We start from the raw sequence: 13,658 nt of genomic DNA, 5'->3' as shown, positions 1-13,658 counted from the left end.
TGCTGGACCATTTGGTAATTCAATTTTTAATTTCTTGAGGAACCTCCATACTGTTATCCATAATGGTTGTACCAATTTACATGCCCACCAACAGTGTATAAATGTTCCCTTTTCTCCATGTCCTCACCAACTTTTGTTATCTCTGGTCTTTTTGATAAAAGGCTTCCTAACAGGTGTGAGGAGATATCTCATTGATTTGATTTGATGATTATTAGTGATGCTGATGATTAATCCCTGATGATTAGTGATGCTGAGCACCTTTTCGTATACCTATTGGCCATTTGTATGTCCTCTTTGAAAAAATGTCTATTCAGATCCTTTGCCCATTTAAAAAATGGATTTTTTTTTGCTGTATGAGTTCTTTACATATAGTTTTTTTTTGAGCTGTATGAGTTCTTTACATATAGTTCTATATAGATATAGATATAGATATAGATATAGATATAGATAGTATAGTTCTAATATTTTGGATATTAGTCCCTTATGAGATATATGATTTGCAAATATTTTCTCCCATTCCATAGGTTTTTTCAATTTACTGATTGTTTCCTTTGCTGTGCAGAAACTCTTTAATGTAGTCTCACCTGTTTATTTCAGTTTTTGTTGCCTGTGCTGTTGGTGACTTATCCAAGAAATCAGCAATGAGTAATTTTTAAAATCAATAAGATATGTAATTCTTTGACTTATTTTGTATGTGTCTTTCCTAGTGACATTCCTGTGATTTCAAAATATGGGTTTGAGAACCTGACAAGATAGCTTTAGCTTATGTAGTTTATTTGCTTGAGCAAATCATTTCTGAATTTTAGTTGTGATAGATAAACCAGAGTTTTATGTGAAATGTCGTAGCATCTGGAGATGTTGAAGTACCACATATAGATGAAATTAATGCAGAGCAACTCCAGTAGATTATTGAGGTAGTCACAGTTTTACCTGTGTGTGCCAAGCATAGTTCTTTAAAAGAACAGGCAAGGGGCTTCCCTGGTGGCGCAGTGGTTGAGAGTCCGCCTGCCAATGCAGGGGACGCCGGTTCGTGCCCCGGTGCAGGAGGATCCCACATACCGTGGAGCGGCTGGGCCCGAGGCCGCGGCAGTGAGAGGCACGCGTACTGCAAAAAAAAAAAAAGAACAGGCAAAAATCATGTTACCAAAATTTCCAGCTGCCTTGGTAGCCATGTGCAAGTCCCTGTATTAAGTCATTTGTACTATTCTTTGAAAGTATCAAAACACTTAAAAACCATAGCCTGCCCATGAGTGACAGTAGGGCACTCACAATATTGGGAGAATTTAGCAAGTCAAGTTGTAAAGAAGACATAAAAGATATTGGCAAACAGGACTGGTTAAGTCTACGAGTTTTCTTTTGAAACCTTTTGTAATCAAAATGAAGAATAAAAAGTTGTTATTAAGGCAGTGTGTGTGTATGTATGTGTATTCTTTTTTAATTTTATTTTCTAACATTTCTCTCTTTCTAATATGTATATATATATATATGTTAGATATGCTGTTATTTGAAAGAATGACTAGTTTGCACTAAAGAACTCTGTCACTGCATTGAATGAGTCTTTCAGTGGTCACTACTTTCCAACCGTTTTCCTCCAATCATTTTTAAATGTTTTCTTTTTTTTTGGTCACGCGGCTACCATGGATTGAACCTGGGTCCCCTGCAGTGGAAACGCAGAATCCTAACCACTGGACCACCAGGGAATTTCCTTAAAATGGTTTTTTAATAATGAAATGTTTGAGGGAATTTCCTGGCATTCCAGTGGTTAGGACTCCGAGCTTTCACTGCCAAGGGTGTGAGTATGATCCCTGGTTGGGGAACTAAGATCCCGCAAGCCACAGGTTGCGACCAAAAATTATTTTTTAAATGAAACGTTTGATAGATTTAAGTTGGAAATTGCTATTTTAATTTTGTAAAAACAATTTACTAAATATGAAATTTTATATACACTTTCATCTAAAGTGAAATGAATCAGAGAAGAAATGTTGGTTTAAGTGATAGTTATTGTTAACATCTTTTAAAGAAGTATATACATTTTTTTCTGAAAAAGAATTGAAGAAAATAAGACCAAAACCTGTTAGAAATATGAGCAAAACACACAACAAGACAATTCACAAAAAATATTAACATGCCCTTAAACATACGAAAAGATATTCAACCTTACTCATAATAACAGAAAATGCAAAGTAAATCTACTCTGAGATACCATTTCTCACCCATCAGACTGGTAAAAATTAAAACTCATGACACGTTTCTGTTGGTGAGGCTGTAGGGGAACAGACATCCTTATACACTGCTGACGGAAATGCAAATTGGTACAGCCCTACAGAGAGGAATTTGGCCATATCTATCAATACTGCATATGCATTTATCTCTTGACCCATTTATCTCACTTACAGAAGATATGCCTCAAACAATACAAAGATACTTATGGACTAGTTTATTCATTGCAGGATTGTTTGTAATTGCAAAATATTGAAAGCACCATAAATGCCATACAGGAAAGTGATTGAATAAATGATGGTACATCCACAAACACGAGTACTATGCTACTGTAAGAAAGAATGTATATGAACAGATACAGAATAATTTCCAGAATATACTGTTAAGTGGAAAAAGCAAAGTGCAAAAGAGTATCTACAGTATACTACCTTTTGTGTAAGAAAGAGTGAAAACAAGAAAATATGCATGCATCTGTTTATTTGTGTGAAAGAAGCATAGCATGGAAGGAACAGAAATAAATGAGACTGGTGACCGACACTGGGTGGGTAGGATGGGGTGGGGATGTGGGGGAAAGAATGTGGGGATGGAAGTAGGGTACAGAGAATGGGAAAGGGAAGAGATGCTTTGCTGAGTGGGCCTGTTAGTACAGTTCTGAGTTTTGGAATCATCCTAATGTTTTATACACTAAAAACAGAAATAAACAAAAACCCAAAAACACGGGAAACCTACAATGGAATACAAATAAATAAATGAAATTAAATGCATTTTAAATGAAAAACATAACCACACTGAAGAAGAAAAATAGAGCGAATTCAGATGGCTTTTGAACACAGAATTATATGTACAAACTCTCCAGTCAAAGAAAAACAGAAATATGGAGTTCTGTTTAATATCGAGATCTGGTTTGGTTTTTTGCAATGGTATGGGCTAGAGTTTTTGAAACTTCTCTTTCTGTGTATTCCAGGATTGAATATATAAGCCAGGTTTCTCACTGTTGGAGAAGGAAGTTACAAATGTGAAAAGAAGATAGGCTAGAATGAACCCTGTGTTATTGGATTAAAGTTGGAAGTGTTCATATGAATTCACGGTTTGGACATGTGTGTGTATGTGTATATGTATATACATATTTCTTAGCTTGGTCCACTAAGAGCGTCTAAAAACAGTAACACCTTAGTAGCAAGGAGCTCCTCTAGTGTTTAGATCTTGCTTTAGATCCACACTAAGAGAAACCAACACTTGAAGGCTGGGGTTGGGAAAACACACATGAACTTGGGCAATCTTTTTGTGGCAGAAATTAAGAAAGTACTTAAGGAAGAACGGTGACATGTCAAAAGGACACAGGAGCTAGATTAAAGTGGCTCCCTCTGGCCAAATATGGGACATTTCAAGCATCAAAATAAGTGAGAATATGGATTAGAATGCATTGAGTAAAACAGGAATCCATGAGTTGATACTGTTATACATAAATAAATAAAGGAGAAAGAGAAACTATTCCTTTCAGTAGAATGCCAACTAATAAATGTAGAAGGATGGTTTAATTAGGAATTACTATCTGGCAACCATAATAGTAATAATTGATTCAGGCAAGAATCCTCAAAAGATACTAAAACTAATGGGTAAACTTAACAGAGTCTCAAAGATTCTCCCCACAAAGTACTGATTGATCGTGAAAGGAAAAACTGTAACTTTAACCTCCAAGTATTTTGGAATTCTCCAGCTATCTTTCTGTTATTGATTTCTAGTTTAAATCCATTGTTGTCTGAGAGCAGATATTGTATGGTCTCTTACATTTGTTAGGGTGTGTTTTATGGCCCAGAATGTAGTCTGTCTTGTTCCATGTGAGCTTATGAAAAATGTGTTTTGTGTTATTGTTGGATGAAATAGTCTATAGATGTCAATTACATGCAGTTGATTGATGGTGCTATAGAGTTCACCTATGTCCTTACTGATTTGCCTGATGGATCTGTCCATTTCTAATGGAGGAGTATTGAAGTCTCCAACTATAAAAGTGGATTCATTTATTTCAAACATTGTAGTTCTATCAGCTTTGACTCACATTTTTCTTTTTTTTTGCAGTACGCGGGCCTCTCACTGTTGTGGCCTCTCCCGCTGCGGAGCACAGGCTCCGGACGCGCAGGCTCAGCGGCCATGGCTCACGGGCCCAGCCGCTCCGCGGCACGTGGGATCTTCCCGGACCGGGGCACGAACCCACGTCCCCTGCATCGGCAGGCGGACTCTCAACCACTGCGCCACCAGGGAAGCCCCTGACTCACATATTTTGATGCTCTGTTGTTAGGTGCATACGCAAGAAGGACTGTTACGTCTTCATGGAGAACTGACCCTTTTATCGTTATGTAATGCCCCTCTTTATGCCTGATAATTTTCCTTGCTTGGAAGTTTGCTATGTCTTAAATTAATACAACTACTCCAGCTTCCTTTTGATTAGTGTTAGCATGGTATATCTTCCTCTACACCTTTACTTTTAATCTATATGTGTCTTTATATTTAGAGTGGGTTTCTTAATCCCATCCAGTTGGGAAAATCAAGTTGGAGTATGGAACATAACTTCTGATCTCCTTCAAGTGTCTTCATACTCCTTCTCTCTTGCTAAAATGAAAGTATTTTATACCAAGAAAAATTAAAGTGGGTTTCTTGTAGAAACATATAATTATGTTCTTTTATCTATGCTGACAATCTCTATCTCTTAATTGGTGTATTTAGACCATTGAAATTTAAAATGATTATTGATATAGTTGGATTAATATCTACCATATTTATTACTATTTTCTATTTGTTGCCCTTGTTCTTTGTTCCTGTTTTTGCCTTCTCCTCTTTTTCTGCCTTTTGTGGTTTTATTGAGCATTTAATATGATTTCATTTTCTCTTTCTTAGCATATCAATAAAAATATTTTTAGCGTATCAATAAAATTATATTTTTTATCTTTATAGTAAAGAAATTTGTGGTGAAAGTTAATATCATCAGTAAAAGGACACCAGATATCATACATCTTCTGATACAATGCACTGAGAAAGGCACATCACTTACCCTGTTTTCCTGCCAAAAAATGCATAACCTTAATTAGTCATGAGGAAACATCATAACAAACCCAAATTAAAAGACATTTCAAAATATACTCTTCAAAAATGTCAAGATCATAAAGGACAAGGAACGACTGAGGAATTGTTCCAGAATAAAGAAGAATTGAGACATGACAACTGAATGTAACTCATGGTCCTAGATTTTCTGTGCTTATAATGAATGTTATTAGTATAATTGGCAAAGAATAATGCTTATAATGAATGTTATTAGTATAATTGGCAAAGAATAAGGCCATTTAGTATTGTGTCAGTATTAATTTCCTGATTATGATACTTATATTGCAGTTATAAAATGAATGAACTACAACACCACAAATGAATCTTGTCCCCTGAGTGCATGAAGCAAGATACAAATGATATCATTTGTATAAAGTTCAAAAACACAAGCCAAAATAACTATATTGTTTAGAGACATATATATGTGATAAAACTACAAAGAAAAATAAACAAGTAACTAACATAAAGTTCAGGATCATAGTTACCTCTAGGGATAGAAAGGGGCATGTGATCTGGAGGGAAGTCTTGTATGGGTGAGAGGCTGCCTTTGGGGTGCTAGCTAAGTTCTATTTTTTGATCTGGGTGGTGGTTAAATGAATGTTCACATTAGAATTAGTCATTGTACATCAAAAAGACAACAAATAAGAGAAAAGGGAACCCTCATGCACTGTTTGTGGGAAAGTAAATTGGTGGTTGCCCTAGGGAAAACAGTATGGAGGTTTCTCAAAAAATTAAGAATAGAATTACCATATGATCCAGCAATTCCACTTCTGAGTATTTACCCAAAGAAAACAAAAACACTAATTCAAAAAGATACATACAGGGCTTCCCTGGTGGTGCAGTGGTTGAGAGTCCGCCTGCCGATGCAGGGACAAGGGTTCGTACCCCGGTCCGGGAAGATCCCACGTGCCGCGGAGTGGCTGGGCCCGTGAGCCATGGCCGCTGAGCCTGCGTGTCCGGAGACTGTGCTCCACAACGGGAGAGGCCACAACAGTGAGAGGCCCGCGTACCGCAAAAAACAAACAAAAAAAGATACATACAAACCAATGTTCATTGCACCATTATTTACAATAGCCAAGATGTGGAAGCAACCTAAGTGCCCATCAATAGATGAATGGCTAAAGAAGATGTGGTATATATATACAATGGAATATTAGCCATAAAAAATGAAATCTTGCCATTTGTGACAACATGGATGTATCTAGAGGGTATTATGCTAAGTGAAATAAGTCAGACAGAGAAGGAGAAATAACACATGATCTCACTTATATGTGGAATCTAAAAAACAAGCAAACAAAACAAAACGAAAGCAGACTCAGATACAAAGAACAAATGGCTGGTTGCCAGAGGGGAGGGGTGGAGTGGGGGAGAAATAGATGGAGGGGATTAAGAAATACAAACCTTCAGTTAGAAAATAAATAAGCCACAGGGATGTAATAAACAGCATAAGGAATATGGTCAATAATATTGTAATAACTTTGTATGGGGACAGATGGTAACTAGACTTATCCTGGTGACCATTTAATAATGTACAAAAATGTCAAATCACTATGTAGTACATCTGAAACAAATATAATATTGTATGTCAACAATATCTCTATTTTAAAACATGCTGAAAGACTACAAAAATACATTTTGATTACAAAAAAGAATTAGTTGTACTTTACATTTATATTTTATGCACTTTAACATGTGTTATATTTCACAATGAAAGAGTTCTTAAAATAAATAGTGCTTTTATAAGGGATTTAAAAAAAACCCACAAAGCACAATGTCAAATTTTCATGACAGCAGTTTCCTGGTGTCCTTTTCTGAATTTGGCAGACAGGATTGCCAGAGGAAAGGCATTGATAGGGGGTGGGGGGACAAAAGCAGTAGTGTGACCTGGCAAAGGTAAAGGGCCATGGCATCAGCTAGAGCAGCGGTCCACAACATTTTGGCACCAGGGACTGGTTTCGTGGAAGACAATTTTTCCATGGACGGGGGTGGGACTGGGGGTGGTTCACGCAGTAATGCGAGCGATGGGGAGCGGCAGATGAATCTTCACTCACTCACCCGCCTCTCACCTCCTGCAGTGCGGCTGGTGGAGGGGGGGAGCAGTTGCGGACCCCTGAGCTAGAGCACTTAAACTTTAGTGTGCTCACAGACCCCTGGGCATCTTGCTAAAATGCAGACTCTGAATCCGTAGGTCCGGGGATTCTGCATTTCTTAGTTATATATTTATTTATTTTTGGCTGCGTTGGATCTTGGTGCTGTGCATGGGCTTTCTCTAGTTACGGTGAGCAGTGGCTACTCTTCGTTACGGTGCGCGGGCTTCTCACTGCAATGGCTTCTCTTGTTGTGGAGCACGGGCTGTAGGCGCACAGGCTTCTGTAGTTGTGGCACATGGGCTCAGTAGTTGTGGTGCACAGGCTTAGTTGCTCCGCGGCATGTGGGATCTTACCCGGGCTCGAACCCTTGTCTGCTGCATTGGCAGGCGGATTCTTAACCACCGTGCCACCAGGGAAGTCCGTGGGATTCTGCATTTCTAAGAAGCTCCCGGGTAACACCCATGCTGCTGGGTTCACAAACCACTTTCTGAGTAGCATTTCTACATGGAAAGTCAGTATAAGATTTTTAAAGAACAGTACATTTTTGGAGTGGGGGCAGAGCAGGTGGCTACAGCAAAAGGTAAGGCATATACAGAGCATAAAGGACCATAGAAAATTTTACTCCTCCAGAGGTGAAAAATTCCTGTTTTTCCACAATGGTCTACAATTATGCATCACACCAAGTAGAATAAGGAATAAATATAAGATTCATGAGCAGCAAAGGAATAAGCTGGAACAAGAGCAATAAGTTCATCCTCTTGTGTGCAGTATGTGAAAAGCAGAGGGACCCTCTTTACATCCTCCTGCTGAAACCGGAACTTCCTGAGGGGAACTTTCCTTGAGAATCTCACGAACCTGTTGGTATTTTAGGAGGGGTTAACATAGAGTGGTGTTAGCTTTAATAACTGCAAAGCCATCATGAGCTTCTCTCTTTGTTGGCATTGGAAGTAGGCTGGATTTAACAATGGCAATAATCATATGACCAGAAGAAGTGACATTTCATATCCGCTTTGCTGGGTGCTAGTGAATATCACTCTTTGTTTTCACAGGATGTGAAAGAGCTGCTGTAGGAGGAATGCTCCATCGGTGCTAAGCAAACAGAAGTCAGATGGCAGATTGACTGCCACTGGGGAGTTCCATCCCACATCCAGCGAAGACGCGATTCTAATCTTACACAAATGTTTCCAGAGAACTAATGAAGAGGGAACACTTTCCATGTGATTTTATGAGGCCATCGTAACCTCGATGCCAAAACCTGACAAGGACACTTTCCAATTTTAGTATACGTGCTGCTGAAGCGAGCACGACAAGGACACTTTGAGGAAGGAAGATGATAGGCTGGCCAAGCTCACCCCTAAATATAAATACAAAAATCTTAAACATAGCATTAGCACACTATGTCATTGATCTCAATTATTGGTTGCCCCATCCTATGGGAGAATTATACTTCTAATTCTCTATGGGCATCAGGCGTGGTCAAAGGACTTGCTTAAGCCAATAAAATGTGAGCAAAAGTGACCCACGCCCTTTTCAAGCAGAAGCTTTAGGAGCCATTGTGTGGTTCTACCATTGATCCTTCTGTGATACGAGTAGGGTGTCCAAGATAAGGACCGCTCTACCCTTTTGGGTTCCAGAATGAAGAAAATGTGAATACCGCAGCCAAACTTTAACCTGAGCGTGAAACAAACCCTGTTGCTCCAAACCACTAAGATCTGCGCATTGTTACTGCAGAAATGGCGAAAGTGTAAGAGGATCAGCTGCTTAGCCTGGCGGTCACTGGTCTGGTTGATGATGTCATTGATGGGCCATTTGCTGCTTCTGGGTAATATAAACAAAAGAACTATGCACAGATATAAATAGCAGTCTAAAAAGCCTGGCAAATCTTTGTTCACATATGCGCAGTCTCAGATGACACAAGCAAAGACAGGGAAAAGGAAGTAGGGATCGATATTGACGTGACAAAGTAGGAAAACAAATTATGACATTAATGGACACTCCAGGCCATAAGGATTTCACCCCAGATATAATTAGAGGAGCTGTCCAGGCTGAGGTAGCTGAGATGTGGATACTGGCAGGAAAGGAGTTTGAAAATGGATCAGGACCTCCCAATTCATCCCTTAAAGAAACACAGATCCATCTACCCCAAAGAATCTGTTCAAGCTTGCACTCAGCAAAGGGCTCAACTCATCTTTAGTAATGAAACTCCTACCCCTAATGGATTTCCTGTGCTGTTATACTGTTAAGCTGTAAGTGCAGCTGTCATTATTTAAAGATTGAGTAGTGTCTTTAAAAAAAAATACTGATGATGCCACAAAGGAAAAAGAAAACTGATTTGTTAACTAATAGCCAGATGCTACAGATATAGACTCTATGTTTTTTGTTTTATTTTTATTTTTAATTAGGGTAAAACATAACATAAAATTTACCATCTTCATTTTTTTTTTTTTTTTTTTTTTTTGTGGTACACGGGCTTCTCACTGTTGTGGCCTCTCCCATTGAGGAGCACAGGCTCCGGATGTGCAGGCTCAGCGGCCATGGCCCATGGGCCCAGCCGCTCCGTGACATGTGGGATCCTCCTGGACCGGGGCACGAACCCGCGTCCCCTGCATCGGCAGGCGGACTCTCAACCACTGCGCCACCAGGGAAGCCCCATCTTCATTATTTTTAAGTGTACAGTTCAGTAGTGTTAAGTATATTCACATTGTTGTGCAACCAGAACGTTTTCATCTTGCAAAACTGAAACTCTATACTCATAAAACAACTCCCCATTTCTTCTTCCCACCCAGCCCCTGGCAACCAGCATTCTACTTTCTGTCTCTATGGATTTGACTACTATAGTGCCTCATAGAAGGGAAATCATGCACTCTTTGTCTTTCTGTGACTAGTTTATTTCACTAGAATAATGTCTTCAAGTTTCGCCCATGTTACAGCACATGTCAGACTTTCCTTCCTTTTAAAATTTAGTTTAATATTTTCCCCTTTATTGAGATATAATGGACATATAGCACTGAATAAGTTTAAGATGTACAGCATAATGACTTGACATACATATACTGTGAAATGATTACCACAATAAGTTAACATCCACTACCTCATATAGTTACCAAAAAATTTTTTTTCCTTGTGATGAGAACTTTTAGGATCTAGTTTCTTAGCAACTTTCAAATATGCCATACAACAGCATTAACTATAGTCACCATGTTGTACGTTACATGCCCAGTACTCATTTATCTTATAACTAGAATTTGTACCTTTTGACCACCTTCATTCAATTCCCCCACCCTTCTCCTTCCTTTCTAAGGCTGAACAATAGTCCACGCTATGTATATACCACATTTTATTTATCCCTTCACAGACTCAAAACTTTTGAGATATACAAAGTCTTTCAAAAGCTAGAGAGATACAGGCTGTTTCAGTGTCTGTGTAACAGCTGGTGGGTGCGGTTGCTGGATATAAGAATGAGAGGTCAGGATTTCTGCCAATTCACCTAAACGCCCAGAAGGTTTAATCTCTGCTTTCAAAAATTCTGTTTACTTAAGCTAAAGAAACAATGTGCACTTGAGCTTTTTTTTTAATTAGAGAGGAAAAAAGCTATGATAATTGCTAGAAATTATTAATAACTATTCTTTTAGAAAATTAAAAAGTGGTAACAGATAAAGAAGAGGTTAGATTGCCCTTTCTGCTCAAAAATTGGATTTTCCTATGAAATTTTAGTAAGTGGAATTAAGTTGTTGAGATTTATGGAAACTCTGCCAAATATGTATTAAAAGACATTGCATCAAGGTGAAATAAGCTCTGTTTCCAACCAAACTGTAAATGGTTCCAGTTTTCTCTTTTGATTTGCAATTTTACTACATACTTTTAAAGGAAACAACTAAAGTGGATTTAATTGTTAAAACAGTGGAACATTGACCTGTACCCTTTTGTTCAGGTAACTGTAGGAGAAGACTGGCTGGAGGTTTCAGAAAAGAGATTTTGGTGTTGAATGTAAGAGAGTTCCTCCTCTAACATGTACATTAAAAAAAATTAATCTGAAATTTGTGGAAGCTGTTCCAGTAGTAACCAAGATTTAGAATTTCAGATGTGTAAATCCAACTAATACAATACCTTTAGTTTGAACATTCAAAATATCAATCAACTTGATTCACCACATTCACAAATCATAAGAGAAAAATCATATGACTGTTTCAATAGACATAGAAAAAGCATTTGGTAACATTTAATATCTATTCCCCAAAACTCCTAACAAACTAAGAATAGAATGACATTTCCTTAGTCTGATAAAAGCTGTTTACAAAAACCCTGGAGCAAGCAACAAAGCTTTCCTTTTGAGATTGGAACAAGACATGAATGCCTGCAATCATCGCTTCTATTCAATGTTGTCCTTGAGGTCATAGCCTGTGATGTATGAAAAGGAAAAAAAATTAAAAGATAAAGGACTGGAAAGGAAGAAACAAAACTGGCATTATTTGCAGATCCTATGATTATATGTATTTAAAAACCTTAAGTAATGTAAAGATAAATAATTAAAACTTAGCACAGTTGCTAGATATAAAACCAACACTAAAAAATCAGTTGTAGGGCTTCCCTGGTGGCGCAGTGGTTGAGAGTCCGCCTGCCGATGCAGGGGACATGGGTTCGTGCCCTGGTCCGGGAAGATCCCACGTGCCGCGGAGCGGCTAGGCCCCTGAGCCATGGCCGCTGAGCCTGCGCGTCCGGAGTCTGTGCTCCACAACAGGAGAGGCCACAACAGTGAGAGGCCCGCGTACAGCAAAAAAAAAAAAAAAAAAAAAAAAAAAAAAATCAACTGTATTTCTAAATACATTCCTGTAAGAAAGCAAAAATTGAAATTAAAAAAAAAATTCACAATGGCATAAAAAAAAAATGAAGTCCTAGGAACAAGTCTACCAAAATATGTGCAAGACCTCTTCAGGGAAAATGATAAAACTTTAATGAGAGACATTATAGAAGATCTAAATAGATGGAAAGATATGTTTATGTATTGGAAGAGTAACATATTTAGTTTCTTCAAATAGATTTATAGATTCAATGCAATACCAAAGAAAATGCCAGCATGACAATAGTGTCATAAAATATTTGTGGGAATGTAAATGGATAAGAATTACCAATTACCGGAGCAGTGAAGAAGAGAGGCGAAAGTGACCCCTGGACTGACCAAAGCTGGTGCACCACTGCATCCCTGTGTCCAGAGCCTATGTCCCGTCTCAACCAGGCCCAAGAGAAAGTCTGAAGCAGATGCTAGAGATAAAGCCAAGGTGAAGGACAAACCACAGAGAAGATCTGCAAGGTTATCTGCTAAACCTGTTCCTCCAAAGCCAGAGTCCAAGCCTAAAAAGGCCCCTGCAAAGAAGAGAGAGAAGGTACCCAAAGGGAAAAAAGGGAAAGCTGATATTGGTAAGGATGGGAATAACCCTGCAGAAAATGGAGATCCCGGGGCTTCCCTGGCTTCCCTGGTGGCGCAGTGGTTGAGAGTCTGCCTGCCGATGCAGGGGACACGGGTTCGTGCCCCGGTCCGGGAAGATCCCACGTGCCGCGGAGCGGCTGGGCCCGTGAGCCATGGCCGCTGAGCCTGCGCGTCCGGAGCCTGTGCTCCGCAGCGGGAGAGGCCACAACAGTGAGAGGCCTGCGTACCGCAAAAGAATAAAAAAAAAAAAGAAAATGGAGATCCCAAAACAGACCAGGCACAGAAAGCTGAAGGTGCTGGAGATACCAAGTAAAGTGAGTGCATTTTTGATAACTGTGTACTTCTGGTGAGTGTACACTTTGAAATACTATTTTTTTAAATCAAGTTTTATAAAAATGCAAAAAAAAAAAAAAAAGAATTACCAATTACCTCCTGAGAAAAACCAAGAGAGTAGGACCCACACTACTAGGGAGTAGTATTTACTACAAACTATCATAATTAAAATAGTGTGGTATTACCAATGTTCATAGCAGCATTATTTACAATTGCCAAGATATGGAAGCAATCTAAGTCTCCATCAGCAGATGAATGGATAAAGAAGATGTGGTATATATACAATGGAATACTACTCAGCCATAAAAAAGAAATAAATTTTTGCCATTTGCAGCAACATGGATGGACTTGGAGGGCATTATGCTAAGTGAAACAAGTCAGACAGAGAAAGACAAATACTGTATGATATCACTAATATGCAGAATCTAAAAATACAGCAAACTAGTAAATATAACAGAAAAGAGGCAGACTCACAGATGTAGAGGACAAACTGG

General features: G+C 38.7%; 1 protein-coding gene across 1 annotated transcript; it reads left to right on the top strand.

Annotated features, from left to right (window-relative positions):
* Nucleotides 1-9,139: 9,139 nt before the first annotated feature.
* LOC309831820 (non-histone chromosomal protein HMG-17-like) lies at nt 9,140-13,144 on the top strand (the record flags this gene model as incomplete). The annotated part of the gene is made up of 3 exons (XM_082669157.1): nt 9,140-9,150; nt 12,640-12,854; nt 13,092-13,144. The coding sequence occupies 3 exons, from the start codon at nt 9,140-9,142 to the stop codon at nt 13,142-13,144; spliced, it is 279 nt and encodes a 92-aa protein (XP_082525283.1).
* Nucleotides 13,145-13,658: the final 514 nt, after the last annotated feature.

Source organism: Grampus griseus (assembly GCF_964374135.1).
Source record: "Grampus griseus genome assembly, chromosome: 1".
Classification (NCBI taxonomy): Eukaryota; Metazoa; Chordata; class Mammalia; order Artiodactyla; family Delphinidae; genus Grampus; species Grampus griseus.
Note: the sequence above shows the minus strand (reverse complement) of the source record. Positions and strands in the feature narration are given on the sequence as shown.